General features: G+C 51.6%; 1 protein-coding gene across 2 annotated transcripts in view; it reads left to right on the top strand.

The window, feature by feature from the left end:
- The window catches only part of GPAT4 (glycerol-3-phosphate acyltransferase 4), a 32,702-nt gene extending 26,769 nt beyond the window's left edge, over positions 1–5,933 (top strand). For both annotated transcript variants that reach the window (XM_077849318.1, XM_077849319.1), the window contains exons 11-13: positions 2,742–2,870; positions 2,958–3,037; positions 4,904–5,933. In XM_077849318.1, the coding sequence (XP_077705444.1) occupies positions 2,742–2,870; positions 2,958–3,037; positions 4,904–5,012 (318 nt within the window). In that variant the 3' untranslated portion in view covers positions 5,013–5,933. The remainder of the gene's footprint in view (positions 1–2,741; positions 2,871–2,957; positions 3,038–4,903) is intronic.
- Positions 5,934–21,715: the final 15,782 nt, after the last annotated feature.

The raw sequence follows: 21,715 nt of genomic DNA on the forward strand, positions 1-21,715 counted from the left end.
TACCATCTTAAATACCAAGAACTGTTTATAAAAATGAAATGCATCTTAAAGAGCTTGTCTAGGGTCCCCCACCTTTTAGGATCTTGTACCTCTAACTGTTCAAACTCACTGGGGAGATGGGATTCAGTGAGGCAGTTTCCCCCTTTCTCTCCATCCTCTCTCCGCCTTCACATCGGTCTTGTTTTATAAATCCATACATTGTACCATTTGTAAGAGAATGTTACTATTCACATTATTGTTTCTAAATACCATAGGCTGTTGTCAGTATGTTTATAGTGTTGCAGTTGAAATCTCAGATCAGGGTAGAACATCAGGTAAATTTGTGCCTGTTATACTTAGAATTCAGTCTCCATACTTTTGCAAAGGTCAGCCCCGCTGGTGCAGTTGAGGAAGAAGTATTTCTTTGGCTTACTAGCACTCCCCTTGACCAGGGAGGCAGAGCACTAGGGCAGGATGGTAGGTGAATAGTGGCTGTAGGGTAACTGACTGATCCACGGGTTAGGGCTGCCCAAGCCCCCTGTTGACAGTGCCATCTCTGAGAACAGAGAGGAAGGAAACGGTCTGTTAGCAGTGTCTGCCATGGATGAGGACCTGGGGAGTGGCGGCTGTGCGTGCATCCCATCCTGCATCGCAGTATGCGGGGCCCAGTGCTTCCCTGTACGTCTCTGTGGCCCTTCTTTATTGCTCAGAACATCGGTTCTTTGTAGCTGTATCAGCATCACCTGGAGGGACTGGGAAAATGAAGATTCTGAACGTGCATTTCTAACACGCTCCTGGGTGCTCCTGATGGGCTGGTTGAGAACCTGCTTTGGGAGACCTACTGTGGAGCAGTGGGTTTTTTTGTTTTGTTTTAAGATTTTATTTATTCATGAGAGAGATAGAGAGAGGCAGAGACACAGGCAGAGGGAGAGGAAGGCTCCCTGTGGGGAGCCTAATGTGGGACTCGATTCCATGACCAGGATCATGACCTGAGCCAAAGGCAGACGCTCAACCACTGAGTTCCCCCACGCATCCCAGAGCTGTGGTTCTTACAGTTTTGAGCCATAGACCCCTAGGACAGTTATGGCTCCTCTTAAAAGAAAAAAGCATGTAATTTTACATATAATTTCATTTTAGCCACAGATTTATTATTAAAGCCCAATAAATTATGACTAAGAACTCTTCTCTGACAACTTTGCTAGTTGTTATAAATTCTTCATTGGTAACCAAATTTGGGTAACCTTAACAGTTTCAAGGCTGTTATAATTCCACCAAAAGTAAGTTATTTGATTTTGAGAAATTTATTGTTATTTTGAGTTTCTTCTTTGGTTTTCTCTCTGCATTGTCAGCCCTGTATGGACTAGAGAATCAACTCTGTAAACAAAGGGCTCTCTGATACAATGTTAACTGTTTTATCCATAGAGTGCTTTGTAAAATATAATGCCAGTTTCTTCAAAACATAAGCATTAGCTTCTATTTAAAACTCGTTCTTCTTGTAAACTCGCAAAGCTTTCTATAGTTAAATCTAAATTTTTTGGTTTAGTCTGTGATTTAATCTAAATGTCTTCTTTCCTGTAGTCAGGTCTACCGCTGGGCATAATTATCCAATATCTGTTCTGAGAATCATAAAATCTAGGCCTGAAAAGCCTAAGAGATTACATTGTTCGAAATCCGCCGCACCCAATCAAGGGCAGACTGCCCACAGCATCCCTGCCAGTGTTCCCTCTGGAGCTTCTCCCCGGAAGCGGGCATTTCCGACAACAGTGGCAGCTTGGTCCTGTGGGAGAACTCTTGCAGTTCCGTCTCCGTTTCTCTCTCTGCACTCTGGTTCTCGTCTTTGCCTTATAATCACGGCTTGGGGTCTGGTGTGTGATAGCCAGCAGCTGCAGGACACACTGTTCCTTCTATTGCTCCTTATGGGACTTCCTCCCACACCTCTTCCACCCTGCTTACCTGCCACTTAAATCTTTCTTCTGTTTGTGGGACTATGGGTCATGGCAGCAGCCACCTTTCCCACAACGTGTCACCAAAGTACAGCCTTTGCTTCCTGAGAGTCATTGGCAAAGAAAGTACCTGGTGAGCCTGCTGCTTGGTAGGAAGCGCAGCGCATGCGGGGCAGAGGCCTCGTGTGCAGTCAGTGGGTGCCCGTTCCCTGAGGAATGCCGGCAGTGCTGGCACAGCGGGGCCTCCTGCTCACACGGTTGGCCTTGTTTGACGTGTCCTTACAGAAGCATGTCCTTGGTCAGGGGGAGCAGAAATGATATTAAAGAGTTGGTATCTTTGTTTGGGTGAGATGTGTGGAGAAGTATTGATGAGTGAATGACACAGTGCTGGAGATCGGGTTTGTGTGGGGAGAGGTGAAGCACGCACGGTGGAATGTTCTCATGGTTAAATCTGGGGTAACTTATCCTGTTCTTTCTGGTTTGGGGTGTCCTTGAGTATGTCGAGAGTTCCGTACATCTAGGAGTGAGGAAGACATGAAGATGGGTCAAAGAGGGAGGACATTTGTTTGAGGAAAGCAGCTTGGAGAGGCCTCCCTAATGGTCTGCAGCAGAATCTTGAGTCCATCGGGGGACTCATATTGTTGGAGGTCAGAGCTGCCCGGGTGTAGGATTACTTCAGAAGTGTTGGTAGAGGGGGTCTGAGAGTGGCCTTCTGGGACTGATAACACCCCAGGTGATAAGTCATGAGAGTTGCTGTGGACACCCACGTTCTCTTAGAACTACTGACTTCTTACCATCCCGTTTTCCACTGTGTTTCAGTATGACCCTCAATTTGGTGATGCCTTCTGGAATAGCAGCAAATATGGGATGGTGACGTACCTACTGAGAATGATGACCAGCTGGGCCATTGTCTGCAGCGTTTGGTACCTGCCTCCCATGACCAGAGAGGTGAGTACTCCCACTGTGTAGAAGTCTTCACTTTCTGCTGTGTGACACCAGCCGGGGTTGAGTGGTCTTATTTATTCTTTCTTACAGACAGATGAAGATGCCGTCCAGTTTGCAAATAGGGTGAAATCTGCCATTGCCAGGCAGGGGGGGCTCGTGGACCTGCTGTGGTGAGTCAGAGCCAGGTTTTATCAGCTGAGTCTAGCAGGATGTGACTTTCTTTTTTTTTTTTCTTTTTTTTCTTTTTTTAAGATTTTTATTTATTCATGAGAGAGAGAGAGAGAGAGAGAGGCAGAGACACAGGCAGAGGGAGAAAGAAGCAGGCTCCATGCAGGGAGCCTGATGTGGGACTTGATCTCGGGACTCTAGGATCATGCCCTGGGCTGAAGGCAGGTACTAAACCACTGAGCCATCCAGGCTGTCCAGAATGTGACTTTCTAAAGCAGATGCTGAATTGTTGACTCCACTTACAAAGAATCCATCTCACCCTGGTGTGGAGAATTAAGCTCACCGGCCTTGGAGAGTGAGCAGTTTAACTCCTTTCTCCTAGTTCCAACTCAGTAGTGCCCCTGGTCCCTTGATCTTGGGGACAGAGAGCGCAGCGTGCTTGGACTGAAGCAGTTGACTGTACCTTCAGTCTCCCAGGGCCCCCAGGTGGTCCTTGTCTCTCTAGATAAACAAATGGGCATGCCTGTGTTCCCATAACAGGTATCAGGCTAGGTTTGGCCCATGGGCTAGAGTGTGAGATAGTTAGACTCCAAATAACAGGAGCTGAGTGGGAGGAATGCTGGTTCAGGAAAGTCACTCCACCCTCTAGGACCCTTTGTTTGAAGCACAAGGGTCAGTTCTATAGGATATGGGGAAAATGTAGAAATGCACATTTTTACACTGAAGTGGATTCTTAGGTAATGGCATGGTACTCAGGTATCGCGTTTTAAAAAGTGCTCATTTACTGATCCCTCACTGTGAGCCATGCATTGTGCTGCTGGCTGTGGAGGTGATGACCTCACTCCATCCTCCCAGTAAACCTGTGTCATGTAAGAATTGTGACTCCTGTTTCACAGATGACACACTAGCTCAGAGAGGTCAGGTAACTGTTTTTCAGAGTCATGGAGTAATCAGTGGAGTCAGATTTTGAACTCAGGTGTGACAGACTGCTAGGGCTGGAATGTTTAACCACTGCTCCACACTCCTTGTTGGCGGAGCCTTAGAAAGACGAGCATGGCTACCTTTTAAAAGGCCTTTGCTGTGGATTGTAAAGGGTGTTGGACATATAAGGGTGCACAGTGTAAGGTCTGTCTAGCGATAGAGTTCATCAGACTTTTTCTGTCACTACTACTTCCATGACTCAGAGGGGAAATAAAGGTGTAGCAGAAATCCTGAAGGTGGACTGGGGTTTCCGTTAGTCATTGAAGGTAGGTGGTGCTAATTCTAGGATGCAGGTGAGCAGTTGGGATGACGGGTGGGACTGGGGCTTTGGGGAAGCACATCCAGATCTCGGGGATCGATTTGGGGGTAGCCAAGGGAGGTGCTGGGGACTCTGAGAGTGACTTAGAACTTCTCCCGCACCAGCCATCAAGCCTGGAAGGAGTGAGGACTTGTAGTTCCCCTCATATTCGTTGTTGGCCTGAATCCCTGGGTCTGAATTCTGCAGATTTTATTTCACAGATCAGGTTTACAGCTTGGCTTGCCTTCCATGATGCCAGAATACGTCTTTATCTCTGGTAGGGTGAGGGTGAGTTGTGTGAGCAGCAGGCAGCGCTGGCAGCTCCTTGGTAGGTAGGTTTGAGCCGTCACTAGGTACCTTGAAGACAAGCAGTGAGTTCTGACCCTTGGGCACACGTGAGAGGTTTAGGCAGACACAGTGGAGTTGTAGTGCGGGGTCCGTGTCTGAGGTCACCCTCAGCAGGGACAGAGCCGGGGTGCACCGTTGCTCAGATGGGCTGTCCTGGGGTTTGAACCGCGCAGCACGCCGGCTGTGCCATGAGGCGGATAGGAGGCCTTCTCTGCTGTGACGCCCGACTTTCTCTCATCAGGGATGGGGGACTGAAGAGGGAGAAGGTGAAGGACACGTTCAAAGAGGAGCAGCAGAAGCTGTACAGCAAGATGATCGTCGGCAACCACGAGGACAGGAGCCGGTCCTGAGCCCGCGCCTCGCGCTGCCCAGAGCTGCCACTGCAGATCCTGCCTCGCGAGCCAGCTGGCACCGCCGCCGCCCCCCCGCCCCCACTGCTGCATCCTCCTCAGGCCGCTCTGGATCCCAGGACTCCAGCCTCTTCAGAACTGGCCCGGGCCCCCTGGGCGAGCAGCTGAGGTGGACCCTGCTGGGGGTCGCTGCCCAGGATGAGATGCCTTCTTGTTTCTTTTACACTAAGTCCGTTGGAGGAATGCCATTAAAGTCACCTCTCCACCCGTACATGCGTGGGGCTGAGTGGTGGGGAGGTCGGCCGTGTTTTCCCGTGTTCGGGACACCAGGATGTCAGTCTGTTACGGATGCCACACACCAGGGACTCGGCTGGGGACAGGGCCTACCCGTCCATGAGGAGACGCACTGCTGAGGCTGTGTGGCTTGCTTCAGCTAAAATATCACCCCCGCCCCCATCCCCAAGCCTTGGAGCTCCGCAGACCCGATAAAAGGAAACTGTCATCTGTGGGTGCCTTTGGCAAAATGAGGTTTTAATTCTTGTGCCACTGCCCACGGGTAGTCACCCCAGGGGATGGCAAGAAGCAAGGTGGGCCAGTGACTAGTGCGTGGCGGGAACCGAGAGTCGTTTTCTGTTCAAACTCCAACTCCACTGCTCGCCCCCGACTCCTGCGTGACTTGCTCTTTGTTAACTCGTGCCTCAGTTTCCCCATCTGTAACCTGGATCAGGAGGGGAAGGGTGGTGATACCTACCTCACAGGGTTGTTGTGGGGATTGAAGTGCTACTTTGAAGGACATGTTGCCCAGTGTTACAAATATAGGTCCATGAAATATGGCAGGAAAAGGTCTGAGCTTAGAGCTACCGCAAAGGGCTCTGGGTTTGTTTTTGTGAGTAAATAAAATTGTCTTTGATGGTCAATTAATTGAGGGGTTTTTCCCTTCACTCTTTGTCCCCTGGATGTGGCCCTAAGCAACATGTTTCTTATAGCAGTTACTGTTCTCTGACTTGACACTAACCCCAGACTGCGGGGAATCCACTGACTTCTGGAATGATGAATAGTATTATTCAGAAGGAGCCACTACTCCTATCAGATATTTGCACTTCCCTTGATTAACTGAGAGCTTCCAGCACAGACAGACATGGGCTTCTCCACTGTTGGGTGCCTGGGATCTGAGGCCTGTGAGGAGGGCAGGGCTGTCTGGGTGTAAGGGCAGTGGAAGCAGCCGGGGAGTACCGAGCCAGGTAGGAGCAGAGGTACTGGAAGGGTTAGTGAGGGGACAGGGCGGGCAGGAGGCTCTGGAATGCACTGTGGCCTTCACGGGTCTCCTCTGCCCACCTGCGCTCACTGTGAAGGCAGATGCACAGCCAGGTAACCCCACCAGCTCCAGCATGGCACAGCTGTGGTACGTGTCACCTCTCCTAGGCTGGCCTCAAGCCTGTGCTGGGGGGATGATGTGGGAAGACAGCCCTGCCCCAGGAGCACTGACTTGGGTAGCGCTTTGTCTTCCCGCCCTCCATCTGACTCCTGCCCCGACTGCTCCCTGTTCCTTTATATCTCTGACTGGCCGCCCATTTCCCCTTACCTACCCTGTCGCTAACCAGTAAAACAACTATTCTCTCAAGTAAAATCCCCCTTTTGACTGTAAGGAACAGCCTCTTATGAACTATTTTCCAAGGAGTAAACAGTGGTTTTTAGTCTTTAGAGGAGGCAGTATTTACAGTGCTTAAAAACCTTCTGGAATGATCTTTAAAGTCGGTTTTGAAGATCAAGTTCCCTCTTAAAAGTTCTTTATAAAACTCTGTTGTTAGTAAATTTACATGATGATTTTCTTAGGTGCACTGGAAAGATTGTGCGAAAACCTCAAAACAGAATATTAAAAAAAAAAATGCCTGTCGATGACCTAGTAGAACGTTACAAGAGCCTGGGTTAGAATCACTGCTGGTAAATACTTGTGGAAACAAAGCAAGAATTATTTTACTTTACTGTTTTACTAAGAAGAGCTGTGAATTATACCCGTAGAAAAGTAATTTCTAACATTTTTATTTGGTGCTTTGTCACAAGCATGGAGACACTCCTGCTACATCCTTTTGAATTGAGGACCTGCAGGCCCCGTGTTACCCGTAAGTCAAATGCTTGGTCTGGGATAACTGGACAGGTTTTGGGTGGTAAAGCTTTCCAACACATGGGAACGACGACAGGATCACATAAAGCAGTGTCAAGTACCGAATACTCACTCTCAGGATCCTAGCAACAATGAGGAGGATCCTGGATAGAACCAGTGGCATCAGTTGGTGGGGTGAGCACTGGCCAGCTTCTAATCCCACTTACAGACCTGCTACTCATTTGCTGTTTTGAGTTTATTTCTCGATTTCCTAACCCACAATTAAGGACTTGGGCTAGAAGGCCTTCCAAGCTCTTTGTACCGCAAGTGTCTATAATTTTTAAAACCATGGTTCGAACTTTAGCTCTAGGTTCTCCAGTCATCTGGGTTCAGAGATCAGTCAGTCAGTCTGTATCCATCTTGGTTCTCCTAGAACACAGGGCTGGTGAAGCTGCACCAGAGGTTGCCCCAGGTGTAAAGGAGAGGCCTCCGTGTTCTAGGGGAAGTGGACCTGGGTGGGGCTGGGTGGATTTGAATGTGGATCTTGGAAAGCTGTTTCCACTCAACCGTGAGCGTTAGAGAAGGGGTTTTCTAAAAACGCTAGTGAAATCCCCCCGTCAGAGGAAGCTTGGTAGAAGGCCGTCAGCCAGGCTAGAGCTGTGCAAGCCCAGCTTGACAGAGTGGTTTGAGATGACAGGAGAACCAACCTTAGAACTTGATTCTTCACCGCGTCAGCCCCCGCTCCCCCTTGCTGCCCCTCGGAGGTCTTGAAGGGCTGGCTGAGAGGTGGCAGGGGGGCCGCCCCGCACAGCACCTGCAGCAGCAGGCGCTTGCCCCGTCGTCCCTCAGACAGGTTCTGGGCCTATCGTCCGCCCACCCTCCTGGAATTGCCCGGAGCCCGATGGTCTGTGGGATGCGTGCTTCCGACGTCCGTGACACCTGGGCCAGTCCGCCGTGCTGCAGGTCACATGGGCCCGCTGTGCCTCCTGGGTGGCCAGACTCGATTTCTCCCGTCGTACTCGCCCTGTGTGGCCTGGGACCTGTGGGCCAAAAGGGCAGCTGCATGCACGCCGGCTCTCGGACAGGCTCAGAGATGACCATCTGGCCATCCATCTTCCGTTGCGCTAACACCCCTTCTCCCCTCAGTCAATATGTCTCTCTCCGATGGGAAAGTTAATAAATTTTGCTCTAGATTAAAAGTATTGATCATTTCATTTGTAAACGATAAATAAAAAGGGGGAACTTTTCATTGCAGCAGGGGTAGCGTCTGGTGTATTTTGCCGGAGCAATTGCGCCAGCCATCGGGGGGCTGGGCTTCTCATATGCATTCCAGCCGGCCAGCTGCATTGATTCCCTATTAGTCTCCCCAGCACCACCCAGTAACACATCATTTCAGTACCTGCTATTAATGGTCTTTTGATAAATAATCACTTGTAAGTCAATAAATTTTTATTAAACAGTGTGGCTCTTTGATTTATTAAAATCCGACCGTGTTTGTCTGGGAGAAAAGGGATGCTGAATTGAAGTGGAAGCTTTCATACATCTTCCTGACGCCGAGCAGTCACCGCACACTCTAGAGAAAAACAATTGCATTTTAACAGAAACAAAACAGCCTGAGTTTGGAACTTGGGCCCGGGGAAACTTTATCTTCGTCAGTCTGATCCTTACTCTACAGGGAGCAGCCGCAGGCCGGAGGGCGCCGTGTCAAGAACTTTGTTTGCTTCGGAGAGCAGTGAGGTACCTTGAGCCCCCGCTCACGCACATGCACACATGCACATGCACACACGCATGCACTCACGCACATGCACACATGCATGCACACACACACTGGGCAGCACAGAGCCTGCGCGGTGCCACGGACCACCCTGCCTGGCAGCCCTGTCGGGGGAGAGCTGCGCCCCAGAGTAAGCACCCTTGGCAAGCAGGCATCTGGAATCTATGAGAAGAGTTAGACTGCAGGACCTTTTAGCTTCCATCCTGGCCAAATCTCTCAGGTCACATCTTGTGGCAGAAAATGCCAAGAGATAGTTTTTATGTTACGTAGAGATCTGGCTGTGTGGATAATTTTAAAAAGTGGGCCAGTAGCTGAGGTCTTTTTGAGGTCTTTTTTGTGGATATGATCATCGTTGCCATAAAATTTGCCGTAAAGGGTTGACAAGTCTCCATTGAGACTAATATGGCCCCAAACGGATGGTCATGTCTACAGAGGCCCAAACATTGAACATAGAAGCAGAACTCCTGGCCCAGACAAAAGCAGGAGAAAGGGGGAGAATGTGGCTGGTAAAATGCTGCTACTAAAGCTCGCAGCTGGAGCTCCTTGACTCTGGCCTCTGCAGGCCACCGCTGAGACTCCTTTTCCATTCCTGTGTAGTGTGACTGGTGTTAAGAGGAAGACTTACAAAGTGGGGGCTGCTGGTAAGAAGTTCAGGTGAGGGCTCTTGTGTTTTTAAACATTTTAGGTTAATGTTTAAATCATATTTTAAAATATTTTTAAAATGTAACATTTTAAACCCTCTGCCAGGTTTCTCTCTTGTTGCTTGGAGTTCCTTTTCCGTTCTGGTCTTGGCGGGGAAAGCTTCAAGGGAACCTCAAAGGTGAACAGGAAGCTGGAGAGCAGAAAACAAACATATGACTTGTCTCGCCGCTACCTGGCAGGTGAGTATGACTGTGGGTTTGCATGGCCCCTTCTGCCCCACAGAGCCCAGCTCCCCCTTCCAAGAAGCTCAGAACCTATGCCTAAGGCTTGAGCCTCACCCCCACCCCTATCCCCACCCCAGGGGTGCAGTGGTGTGCGCAGGCAGGGAAGCCCCAGGGCAACATGCACCTAGCTTTCTAGAACACGGGTGACATTAAGTATATTCTGTACTTTGTATGTGCAAAACTCACATCCACTTTCAAAGTGAAACAGGAGACATGAAATGTTTCCTGTGGGGGGGTGGTACCTCTAGCTTTTGTTAATTGCCCTTCACTTCACTTCCCCTGTCCATGTTCTCTTCACTCTGTTGTTAGGACTATGGGGGGCGGGGTGTGTTGTTGGAGAAGAATCATCTTAGGATTTCTTGAGCTCCAAGAGTTTGCTTCCGGTGATTCAGAATCAAATACATTAAACTTTGGGACAGAGGTGACTCTTGCTGCTGGGCAGCTTCCATTACAGCTGTTGGTTGGGGGTAAGGGGTGTAAGGCTGGCCCAGAGGAGTCACAAGGGACATTTGGGCCATCATGGCAGGTACCTGCCCACCTGTACATACAGCCAAGCAGTAGGGGCCAGGAGAAGGCAGCCAGTAGGGGCCAGGAGAAGGGAGGGAGGGAGGGTGGAGACCTGAAGCTCCCAGAATAGAGGATTTGGTGGCCCTAGAGAGCTAGGACAGACAGTGGGTTTCCCTCCCTTGACCCCACAGCTCCCCAAATGTATATTCACCGCCTTTGCATAGCATAGACTCAACTCTGGCTGGAAATGAGGTCAGGAGAAGGTTAGCTGGTACCTTCCTATCTCACTGCACCCAGAACCCTGGGCTCCCCTTGCTCCCTCTGGCCCTGTTCTCAGGGTCTGGACAGACACATGCTCCTCCCTGGTTGCAGAGCGGCCCTGCAGGAGCGAGCGACCGGGGAGGTGCCCGGCCTCCTGGGGTCTCTGGTCCCGCCGCTGCAGCAGTGGGCTCAGGGAAGGCTGCCTGCGCTCAGATTGATCCACCGGCTGTGATTTGTCATTTCTCTGAGGCAGGCGCTGCTTTCTCTTGCTTCAGGAGGCCCCTTCGACACCTGCTTTATTTTTCTTCCTGCGCTGACGTGACGGGAGACAGGTGTTAAACTACTTAATCACTTTAAAATTGTTTTAATTTTCTGTTTTTTATTGATCTCTCCAGCACCAATTAATCAGCTCACTGGACCAGGCAGTTAGTACATTAAAAATTGTCAGGGAGGCCGTGCATCTTGCAAAATGTCTAAAAAATATTCGGCTAGCAAATTTCGTTTTTCTTTGGCACTCAACAGTCCTTGGCCCCCAGAACTCCCACTTGCAGAGGATCTCTGCCTCCGGAGCTTGTGTCTGGGAGTATTCGGGGTGCAGGAGGGGCCTGGCCAGAGAGGCTTCCTGTGGGGGAAACAGAAGCAGGGGCCCCTTTCAGCACCGATTTGCCCCCTCTCCTTCCACACTTGTTTTTTGCCTTCCATGTTGCGTTGGGTCTCCTTCCCCCAGGAGTGCTGGGAACTTTTGTGGAAGGATGTACTTGCTCTGTGACTGTGTGTCCTGGCCCTCATGAGGGCAGGAATTCATGGTCTCTAGATGTCCTTGCAGCCGGGCACCAAGCCCACAGCCAGATTTCCTCTCTCTGGGACGTCAGCACCTTTGATTTGTCCTTCTGACGTTGCCAAAGCCACCTCCCTGGGACAGGGGGTCTGCCAAACTTGGTAAACTCTCTGCTGGCAGCAGCTGGGTGTCACACTGCCTTGTCGCTGGCACCCTGGTGATGAGCCTGAAGCCTTTCCACAGAACATTCTGGACAGCCCCACCCCCACAGTCACCTGGTCCTGTGCTGCCAGCCCTTTGCCATTTATCTTTTATCACCCCTCTTGAAAATTATTTATTAACTGCTTGGCTGCACTTTCTGAATTAAATAAAAACAGGGACAGAATAACAGCGGCTTCAACATCATTTCGTAGGGATAGAAATTTGGTTTCTTGTTTTCCCTTTTTGCCCAATTTTCTATCACTTTCCAAAAGCAAGTGCCTTGTTCTTTCTGTGGCATACTGAACATCAAACAGCCCATGTTTGTGCTCTGAAGGGTCCATGCCCTCCCAGTGGGTGCTGTCCTCCTTCCTGCTGCCCTGTGACTACCGGGCAGCTCCTCTGCCCCCGCCCCCGCCCCCGGCACCACTCACCCAAGTTCCCCCCGGAGACCTCAGGCTTGGCCCTTTAGAAGCAGGGCTAGCGGCGCCCCGCCCCGAGGAGCACGGGGCATGAGCCCCGGTTGGGGCGCTCTGGGGGCAGGCGGCAGCCCCCGCGTGCTGGCCAGCCAGACTTATCTTCCCTCGGCACCAGCCCCACCCGCTCTGTATTAATTGGTATATGATTGGGCCGGGGCACATAATCTAGTATTGATTTTCTCTCCGGACGCCACAGCTTTATTTGCTCACATCTGCCTTGTGTTTAATTGGTGCTTTGCTCTGGAAACGAGAGATCTTATCGGCCCGTTTGGTTTCTTTTCCTGGGGCACACAGGCACGCACACACCCTCCCGGCCCCTCCCGGCCCCACCCCCCAGCAGCGAGGCATTCCTGGGCGACAGGAGGCACCCAGGGCGACCCAGGAGGCTTCCTCAGAGCCTTCCTGCCTTACACTTGACCTCATGTGCGGTGGGCTGATCCTTCCTGGTGGGAACTGTGTGCGACCGTGACTGGGGCACCGCTGACTTCGGGGTCGGACCCGAGTTCAGATCCACCTCTTGCCTGTATGCGGCCTGGAGGCTAACCGTTGGATTCTCTGCCCTGTGGTATCTATCCTCTCCATTTGAGAAAAAGGCCGAATTAGAGAATCGCTGTCAATCAGCAGGCAGGGGACCTGGCACTTTGCTCCTTGACCAGTAACGTTGCCCCTCGTGGCCTGGGGAGCTACACGCGCTGACGGCCTGGTGTGAGAGACGACAACGCTGTGCACCGGAGAGAAAACAGAGGCACCTGAGGCCGCATTAGCCCGTGCAGGGTGAGGGGAGCGCGTCCCCCAAGGCCCGCAGGCTGGGAGGCTGCCCACTCTCGCCCGGCTCCCCGCGCCGCAGAACCCCCGCCCGGCCCCTGCGCCCCATCCAGCCCGGGCCCGCCGGCGCGCCTGGGCTGCGCGGCTTCGCTTGGCTTCCTTCTGACTCTGGGCCAGTCCTCCCGCGCCGGGCCTGGTCCACTCTGGGCTTTTTGTAGCAAAGGAAAGATGTAAAGGCCAGAGGTAAACACGAATTTCCTATTGACACAACATTAATTCTCTTGCTTGGACAGGTGAATGTGCTTTCACTCACTTTGCCAAGATTAATGATGTTTGTTTGCCGGCTCACGGAGGCCCTCAAGAGGGGCTTCTGGACGCAAGCCTTCCGGGTCGGCCGTGGGGGAAGAGGCTGGCACGGGATCCACGGAGGAGAGCCGGCCTCTTCGCTCGCCTCCGACGTCCCCGTCCCTATTCAGACACTGGTGCCTTCCCCTGGAAGAGACAGGGACATACGCATTTTGGTTCACGAACATGAGCTCGTGTGTCCTGCCCTGTGGGGTCGTAACCGACAGGGCGGCCTTCTCAACAGCCCTGCTCACGGGTCCCCTATACCTGGAGCTCTCTTCCCACATGGGTCCTGGCCCCATTTGCACCCACAGGGGTTGTCAAAGGTCGGGTCAGCCTTCGGTTCATCGTTCTGAAGAGCAACAACGAGTTTTGGCCAGGCCAGGGCTTCTGCAGCGGTGGGGCGGCCCAGGAGCATCAGGATGGGCGGGCGGGGGTGGGGGAGGAGGAGGGGGTGCCCGACACCACCAGGGAAGCAGTGGCGGGGTAGCCGGACGGGCTGCGGGCAACTTCCGTTTGTGACTCTGCAGGCTCAGCGCAACCGAAGCAGAGCAAGGAGGAGCCCAACAGCTCGATCCTTCTGGGTAGGGCAGCCCAGCAGACGGGGCAGGGAGGGGGTACTGCGCCCCAGGAGTAGGAAGCCCCTGGGGTCGGGGCTGCTGCGGGTCCCCACACTGTCGGGGGCTCTGCTGACGGCGTCGCTGGGCCGGGGGGCAGGTAACCCGGCCCACCTCTGCCAAGGCAGCCTGGTCAGCCAGCCGGCCTGAGCTCGAGGCGCTGCTCTCTTCAGGAATCTGAACGGGACTCGGAACTAATGACCCCGAGGGGGGAATGATCGCTGAGTCCAGTCCCGTTCTGTCACCAAGTATGGGGCCGTTCGTGACAAGCTGGCCACCTGAGCCGAGGGGGAAGGGGGGCGTAAAGACAGGAAGAGGGTAGGCCAGCTCTCAGGTCCCCGGTGCGAGGGAAAGGCGCTGGGGAATTCTAGCCCAGGGTGGCTCCCCACAGTCCACCGGCCCTGAAGGGCCAGCCTATAAGCAAACATTGAGGATTCTGATTTATTTGTACTCTTCCTGTTCTTTCATTATAAACCATAGAAACCTAATTCAGGGTTAGGGGCCTGGGGGGCTCAGTTGGATAAGCGTCTGCCTTCGGCCCAGGTCATGCATGATCCCAGGGTCCTGGGATGGAGCCTGTTTCTCCCTCTGCCCCTCACCCTCTTGTGCTCGCGCGTGCTCTCTCTCTCTCTCAAATAAATAAACAATTTTTAAAGATTTTATTTATTTATTCATGAGAGACACAGAGAGGCAGAGACAGAGGCAGAGGGAGAAGCAGGCTCCATGCAGGGACCCTGGGATCACACCCTGAGTCAAGGGCAGATGCTCAATCGCTGAGCCACCCAGGCATCCCAGTCTGAGGTTTTTAGAAGGATTTTTGAGGTCCTCAAGCCGAAGTCTCTCTGAGTATGAGAAAAGAGATTTGGAGCGGACAGCTGCCAGTGATTCCATGGGTAATTTTTTTTCTTATGTTATTTTAAAGTGTCCACTGAAGTGTAATTATCCTGTAAAATACACCTACCTTAAGGGATCAATTTTTAAAGTAGACTTACAGAGTTGTACAACCATCCCCACAATGCAATGTTAGAACCTCTCCCTCACCCCAAATAGTGACCTCATGCCCACACACGGTGTCCTTGCATTGCCACGGTAACATTGGACTGGGCACTCTGCCTGTGAGCCTTGGTCTTCCATCTGTAATTTGGGATGGGATCCTTGATTCCCAAAGATGGGTGTGGTGTCACAGTTGTGAGGCTTGAAGGACCACCGTGTGTGCATGCAAATATAAATAAATCTTTTTAAAAAGAAAGAAACCCAATCCAACCAGCATCAAGCCAAAAGGGTATTATCTCCAGAAAAGGCTACGAGTAGTTGAGGCCTGGCTGAGATTAGGCCTGAAACAGCATTACCCCTGCAGTCCCCGCTGTCCCTCCACCTCTCAGCCCTACTTGTCCCCCGGGGCTGGCTCCCTTCTCTGGTGAGCACACCCCCACAGAAGTGAGACAGGGAGCAGCAGCCAGAAGGAGTGTCAGGTGTCAGACAGGTAAGAGGTGTGTGTGGGGGTGGGGGGGGGCGGTGTCTGGGGAACAACCTCGGTCCTTGCTCATTGGCTACAGCTGAGCCCAGGCCCCTCCCAGGAGGGATCATCACACAACCAGAGAGGTGGCACTTGCTGATTGGCTTAGGCCCATGTCTGTCAGGCTCGCCCACACTACATCAATCAAAGAGGAGGGAGGATTGTTGGGTGGAGAGATCAAGGTGGCCTTAGCAGGAAAAGGCAAGGGTCAGTGCCAGGGAAGCCCCCATGCCGTGAGTGTAGAAGCTGCCATTCACTGAGCCAGGGACTGCACTTTACAGTTATCCTGCACCTTGCCCACAGACCCTCTTGCTCTGGCTCTTACCACCATGGCTCCTGGTGGTCCCAGCTAAATGGTATTAGAAACTGCAGATTGCATTCTTTTTCAGAACACAGTGACAGTGGTTTAGCAAATCTCTTGGAGCAGGGTCTCTCCCAGGAGCCCTGGAAGGTTTGACTCTAATAGAATTTCTCACAAGTACCTACAGCCACAGAGCTGATTCAGCAGCAGGATACTCTGCCCTCTGTCCATCCGTCTTCCTCAGGAGGAAGATCCAGACCATCCTTGCTGCCTTCTCTACTTGAACCCTTTGTCACTGGGGAAGAAGGAAACCCTACAGAACCCAGTGTACATCATTGCGAACAACCCTGAAGCTACAGGGAGAACCAAAATGTGGGTTTAAATCAATTTGGGCTTCTAAAATCACTATTTGCCAAATATGTCCACTTCAGTGCCCTGGGCACTTGTTCCTCAGACACATTCCAGGGACACCCCTCACCCAACGGAGGGAAGATCCAGAAGGGCCCAGGGAATCCCTATGCCTGACAAACCATCTGTCTGATGAGCTTGGGAAACAACCTCGGTGAACATCTTCCCTGGCTGGGGCAGATCTCCTTTCACGGATGCTGGCCCGCGGCTGCAAAGCAGCAGAAGCCACTCCAAGAAAAATGGTGTTTTCTGTAGCCACGCACTGCCACGCATTTGATGAGAGTGTCTTTTGCTAGAGGACTTCGTCTGGTCCTCTTGTGTCCTCTGTAGCTTCCATGTCGTTAACATCCACAGAGGAGACACAGCCTGGACTGAGGAGACACGGAGTTTTGATCCTGCACAGATCACAGTTTCCTCATATGCAGATTGGGGATAAAGTCTGAAGACTACTCTATCAGAGAAGCAAATCCAAGAATGTGGGTGGAAGTGTACAGAACGCTGTAGTGAGTATGGTGCTATTATTTCAAATGAGGATTCAATCATTGCTTTTCATTCAAACTCTATAAATTCCAATGGTGAGGTCATATAAATACCGTGATTCTTACCAATGAAAATCACCTTTATTCTGGTGCCCCTTCTCCTATAATAAAGGAAATAATGCTTTTGATGAGATATGGTGTCGCATGGATCAACAGGGAATTGCATTTTTGTTAATGTACATTGCCATTAATTAAATTCCTTACCCCCTGCCTCCTGGGGTTCCCTATCTTCTCTGTGAAGCCCTTCCTCACAGCACTGATAGCACCGTGTTCCCGTTCTTTTCTTGCCCGCTGGTCTCCTCCTTCTAAGTTCTGAGCATCAGGACGGGAGGCAGCTAACAGAGTCAGGGAGCCCGGCAACAAGCGCAGTGACAGCAAAAAGCAGACCATGTGGATTTTAATTTATTAACACAAATAATCCTAATTTTCTTTTTAAACAGTTCACAGCCCCCTAATTCACCTGGCCCCTCTCTCTCCCCTTCTGTGGTAGTTTAAAGTGGGAGCTTCAGAGTCAGACTGGGTTAAGCTGTGTGACACAGGGCAAGTTACTGTGTCCCAGTGGCTATAAAATAGGTATAATACGGTGCTTATTTCATTTGATTTTTTTTTAATGAAATGAGAGACGCCCCTGGAACAGGTCATGGCACCATGAGTGTTTAATAAATTTGTGCAGGAAACAACCACAGGAGCAGTAGTAGATGTGATCCTCAGTTTCTTCATCTGGAAAACAGGGTTACTAAATCATACACGGCTGTTGGCAGACAAGTGAGTGGGTGTGAGTAAAGCATTTGGAAGGAGTCTCTTTCACAGAAGGTGCTGGAGTCTTCTTCTGTGGTACAGGGAACAGAAGAACACCTCTTTGGCATCCTGACCCGAAGCCACAGCTCTTGGCCTGGGTACAAAGTGACCACAAGGGTTCCCTTAGCCTCATTCCCAGGACCTCTTCCTCCCAAATGACAGAGGTCTTTCTCTCCACAGGTTTGTACCAAATTCCTCCATAACCTCCCAACCCACCCTCAGAACCAAGTCGAAATAACATGATCCGATAGTCAGAACAGCACATTTCTTTATTTGGTACCATTTTGTTGATCTGAGCATCATCAGAGTGAATTATTCTAAGCAAAATAATTTTCCAGTGAAAATCCTTCTAAAATATCATTCTCTTCCACCATCTTATGCAAAGGACGAAGGACACGGTTGAATCTGATGGCTCTCAGGGGCCAGGCAGGCCAGGTAACCATGTGGACATTGTTATGAACACGAGCCACAGAGCCGTCTTTAAGGACTGCTGATGTAAGTCAGGTTTTCTATTACTTTTTTTTTAAAGATTTTATTTATTTATTCATGAGAGACACACACACAGAGGCAGAGACACAGGCAGAGGGAGAAAAGCAGGCTCCATGCCAGGAGCCCAATGTGGGACTCAATCCCGGGACTCCAGGATCGCGCCCTGGGCCAAAGGCAGGCGCCAAACCGCTGAGCCACCCAGGGATCCCATGGGTTTTCTATTACTTAATGCCCCAGAGGGCCATGCTCTGAAATTCCTCTTTCTCCTGCTGGGCTGCTGCACGCGCACAGTTTCCTCCCTGCCTCTAGACTCTGGGCCTCTGCCGCTAGTCTCGCAGCCGAGGGGCTCGGCTGTGCCTGGGAGAGCAGGGTGTTCCTTGCGGTTGCTACTTTCTTGTCCTCGAGACTTTTAAAAATTTTGCTCACACACAGGGTGCCTGGTTGTCTCAGTGGTTGAGCGTCTGCCTTTGGCTCAGGTGGTGATCCTGGGGTCTTGGGATCGAGTCCCCCATCTGCTTCTCCCTCTGCCTATGTCTCTGCCTCTCTTGGTGTCTCTCATGAATAAATAAATAAAATCTTAAAACGAACTAGGGGTGATAGAAAGGGAGGTGGGCAGGGGGGTGGGGGTGACTGGGTGACAGGCACTGAGGGGGGCACTTGATGGGATGAGCACTGGGTGTTATTCTATATGTTGGCAAATTGAACACCAATAAAAAATAAATATATTAAAAAAAATCTTAAAATTTTTGCCCACAGTCGGGTCCTGACTATGTTTTCCATGGTCGCAAATGCTATGAGTGTACCTATGCTCATCTGTATCCGTTGAACCACTTTTTATTGAGCACCCAATTTGGGCCAGATTCCATGCTCTGAGAAGAGAAGTGTTAGCCACACACATTCACACAGCCGTACCCACTCTGGATCCTCTCACACTATAGCGTGCCTGGTGTGCATGGGAGAATCCGGTTAAAAGGCAGATTCTGGATTGGGGCCTGCAGGTCTGTGTTATAACAAGTCCCAGGTGAGGCCGCTGCTGGTGCCCAGATCATGTCTTAGAGTAGCAAGGCTTCAGGGCAGACTATACAGACCCAGGGGTTTCAGGGGCCAGGCAGGCCAGGTAACCATGTGGAGCCCAGGCACCCAGAAGTGCCCGGGAACCCCTTACTGCACCAGGCATGCCCTGCTGCTAGGCCTATCACATTTCTATAAAAGCACAGTCTGCCCCTGAAGAAACACATCTGCAAGCTGAATTCAGCCCCTCCCAGAAGGCCAAAATCTCAGGCAGTTTGCAGGTCAACGAGCCTGGTCACACACAAATCCTTCCATAATGGCCCAGGTAGCAGGTGGCCTGCCGGGGCTAAACGGCTGGCAGGAACAGGTTGCTGGTCCCTGGTCCCTCCGTCGTGGAGAACTGTTTAGCACTGGCTCTGCCGCTCCCTGGAGGCATGAGCTTGTGGATAGCGGAGAGAGCACGAGCATGCTCATGTTTATGTGCTCATGCTGCTCTATGCATGGTCTGCAATTGCCTTTATCTCTCTGCCCATGCGGAGTGGGTTGTCAGCCTCATTTTACAGATGAGGAAACTGGATTTCAAGAGGTTAACTAACTCAGTCACATGACCCAGCTACTAGTTGGTGACACAGGACTGGAGCCTCAAAGCCCTCTTTGGAAAATGCAGCAGGTCCTGTCGAGGGTCTGCATATGCCGGGCACAGTCTTTGGCTCTGACCTCACAGAGCCGCTGCAAGGGCTGTGTCCCAGATGAATATATTGAGGCTCGGTGACTGAGTAACCGGCCCAGGGCCCAGGGCAGAGCCAGGATGGAACTGAACACAGTCCTCTATGCTATGCTGCAGGAGAAGCCTCGGGTCAGCGGCGCCCAGCCCCAACCCCTGGAGGGGCCTGAGTATGAGGGGGGGTTGCCAGAAGTGGAATTCCATGACCCCATCTCCTTTTTAACTGTTGAGATCAGGATGTGGCCATTCCCAACTCGGTAAGACACTGCCATCCCCGTACTTGCACCCAGCCTGGCAGGATGTGTCCTGTGTCCTTCTCTCGTTGGCAGCCACGATGGGAGGCTTTGGGAGAATCTGTCTCTTAGAGCCTCCTGGGCTGCCCATCAGAGCACGACTCTGTCTACTGGAAACCCAGGATTTCATTTCTTCCCCCTTGTCTCACCCCTGAAAAGTTTGTGATGTGGTAGGAGAGGACTTGCAAGAAGTGTGAAATTCCAAAATAACTTTGGATTTTTGTTAAACTCAGGACATACAAGAAATCCCTTTTATAACCAGGCATAAAATGCCTATGGCCGGGATGCCTGGGTGGTTCAGTTGGTTAAGTGTCTGCCTTCAGCTCAGGTCATGATCCCAGGGTCCTGGGCTGAGCCCCACATCGGGTTCCGTGCTCAGCAGGGAATCTGCTTCTCCCTCTTCCCTCTACCCCTCTCCTTCTACCCCTCCACCCTGTTCATGCATGCTCTCTTGCTCCCACTCTCTTGAGCTCTCAAATAAATGCAGTCTTTTAAAAAATGCCTATGGCTTATTATTTCTTTATGATAGATGAACGGACGTAGCCTTGAGTTCTCCCCAGCAACACACATAAACACACACATACACACACTCACACACCATGCAGGTGCATATCTGCAGAGAACAAGCCTTATTCCAGATTGCCCTTGGGCATCTGGGCCGTTCACCTTGGGTTCTTCTCCTCCGTCCGAGTGCAGCGTGAGGCAGTAGCTGTGCCTCGCTGGGTACCTGTGTTCAGGCTGCCCGTGAGAGTAGGAGAGAGATAGAGGAGATGTCTGGGAGGATGGAGTCTTTGAGCCAGAGGTTCCAACGGCAGGTGTCCTGGAATTTTGAGACTGGAGAAGATTTTGTTTAGCTCAGCAAATATCTCCCCAGGAAAAAAACCTCCCCCAGGCTTGATTTAATACTGACCCCGAGGACCTGAATCAACACGCAAGAATTACAACTGTAAGAGAGCAGTTGGGATTATAACATGCTTACAAAAGAAGCAAACGAGCTCAATGTTGGGGACCGCTGGCCTCTTCCTCTGTACCGGCTTAATAACTTTGCCCATGGATTACGTCAGCAGCCTCCTCCGGGCCCTCAGGCCGCATGCCCTCCTCAAAGTGCTCCAGAGACGCTGTGCGGCACTTGGCTCCCCAGAGCCCACAGAGGTTTTTTGTTTTGGGGGCCGTGCTGAGTGAATCCTGGGGTGCCCCCAGGCTGCTGTCCCACCTGCTGCAGCATGGCTGTGGGGCCGCACTCAGGCCCCACGAGTCAGTGGAGGGTTCCTCAATGCAGCCCGTGGCCAGCTGCATACAGAGATGGCACTCGGTTCCTATAAGCTGCCTTCTCGTCTCCTTCCCACTGTACCTCCATAAACACTGATGCGGGCACCATTTTGGATTGAAGGTTAGAACTTAAACGCATTCTATGTTTTCTTGTCAGTCGCTCCTGTCCTCTGGGTCCACTGGGGTTATTTTTTTTTTAATTTTTATGTATTTATGATAGAGAGAGAGAGAGAGAGAGAGAGAGAGAGGCAGAGACACAGGCAGATGGAGAAGCAGGCTCCATGCACCGGGAGCCCGACGTGGGATTCGATCCGGGTCTCCAGGATCGCGCCCTGGGCCAAAGGCAGGTGCCAAACCGCTGCGCCACCCAGAGATCCCTCCACTGGGGTTATTATGAAAGCTTGGTGCCTCCGTTGCCAAGAGGCCCAGCTGGGGTCTTCCTCCTTCCCTTGTTCTCACTCCAGGCTGATTCCCCTGGCCAGAGTCTCCCATTCTGGGGGCCCAAGGGACCAACAAAGGACTTGGGACAGCAAAGGGGCAGCTGCCTCACTTCTCAGACCCTGTTGGTGTTTGCACAGATCATTCAGGTTGGAAGGGTCCTGAA

Source organism: Canis aureus, chromosome 15 (assembly GCF_053574225.1).
Source record: "Canis aureus isolate CA01 chromosome 15, VMU_Caureus_v.1.0, whole genome shotgun sequence".
NCBI classification, from domain to species: Eukaryota; Metazoa; Chordata; class Mammalia; order Carnivora; family Canidae; genus Canis; species Canis aureus.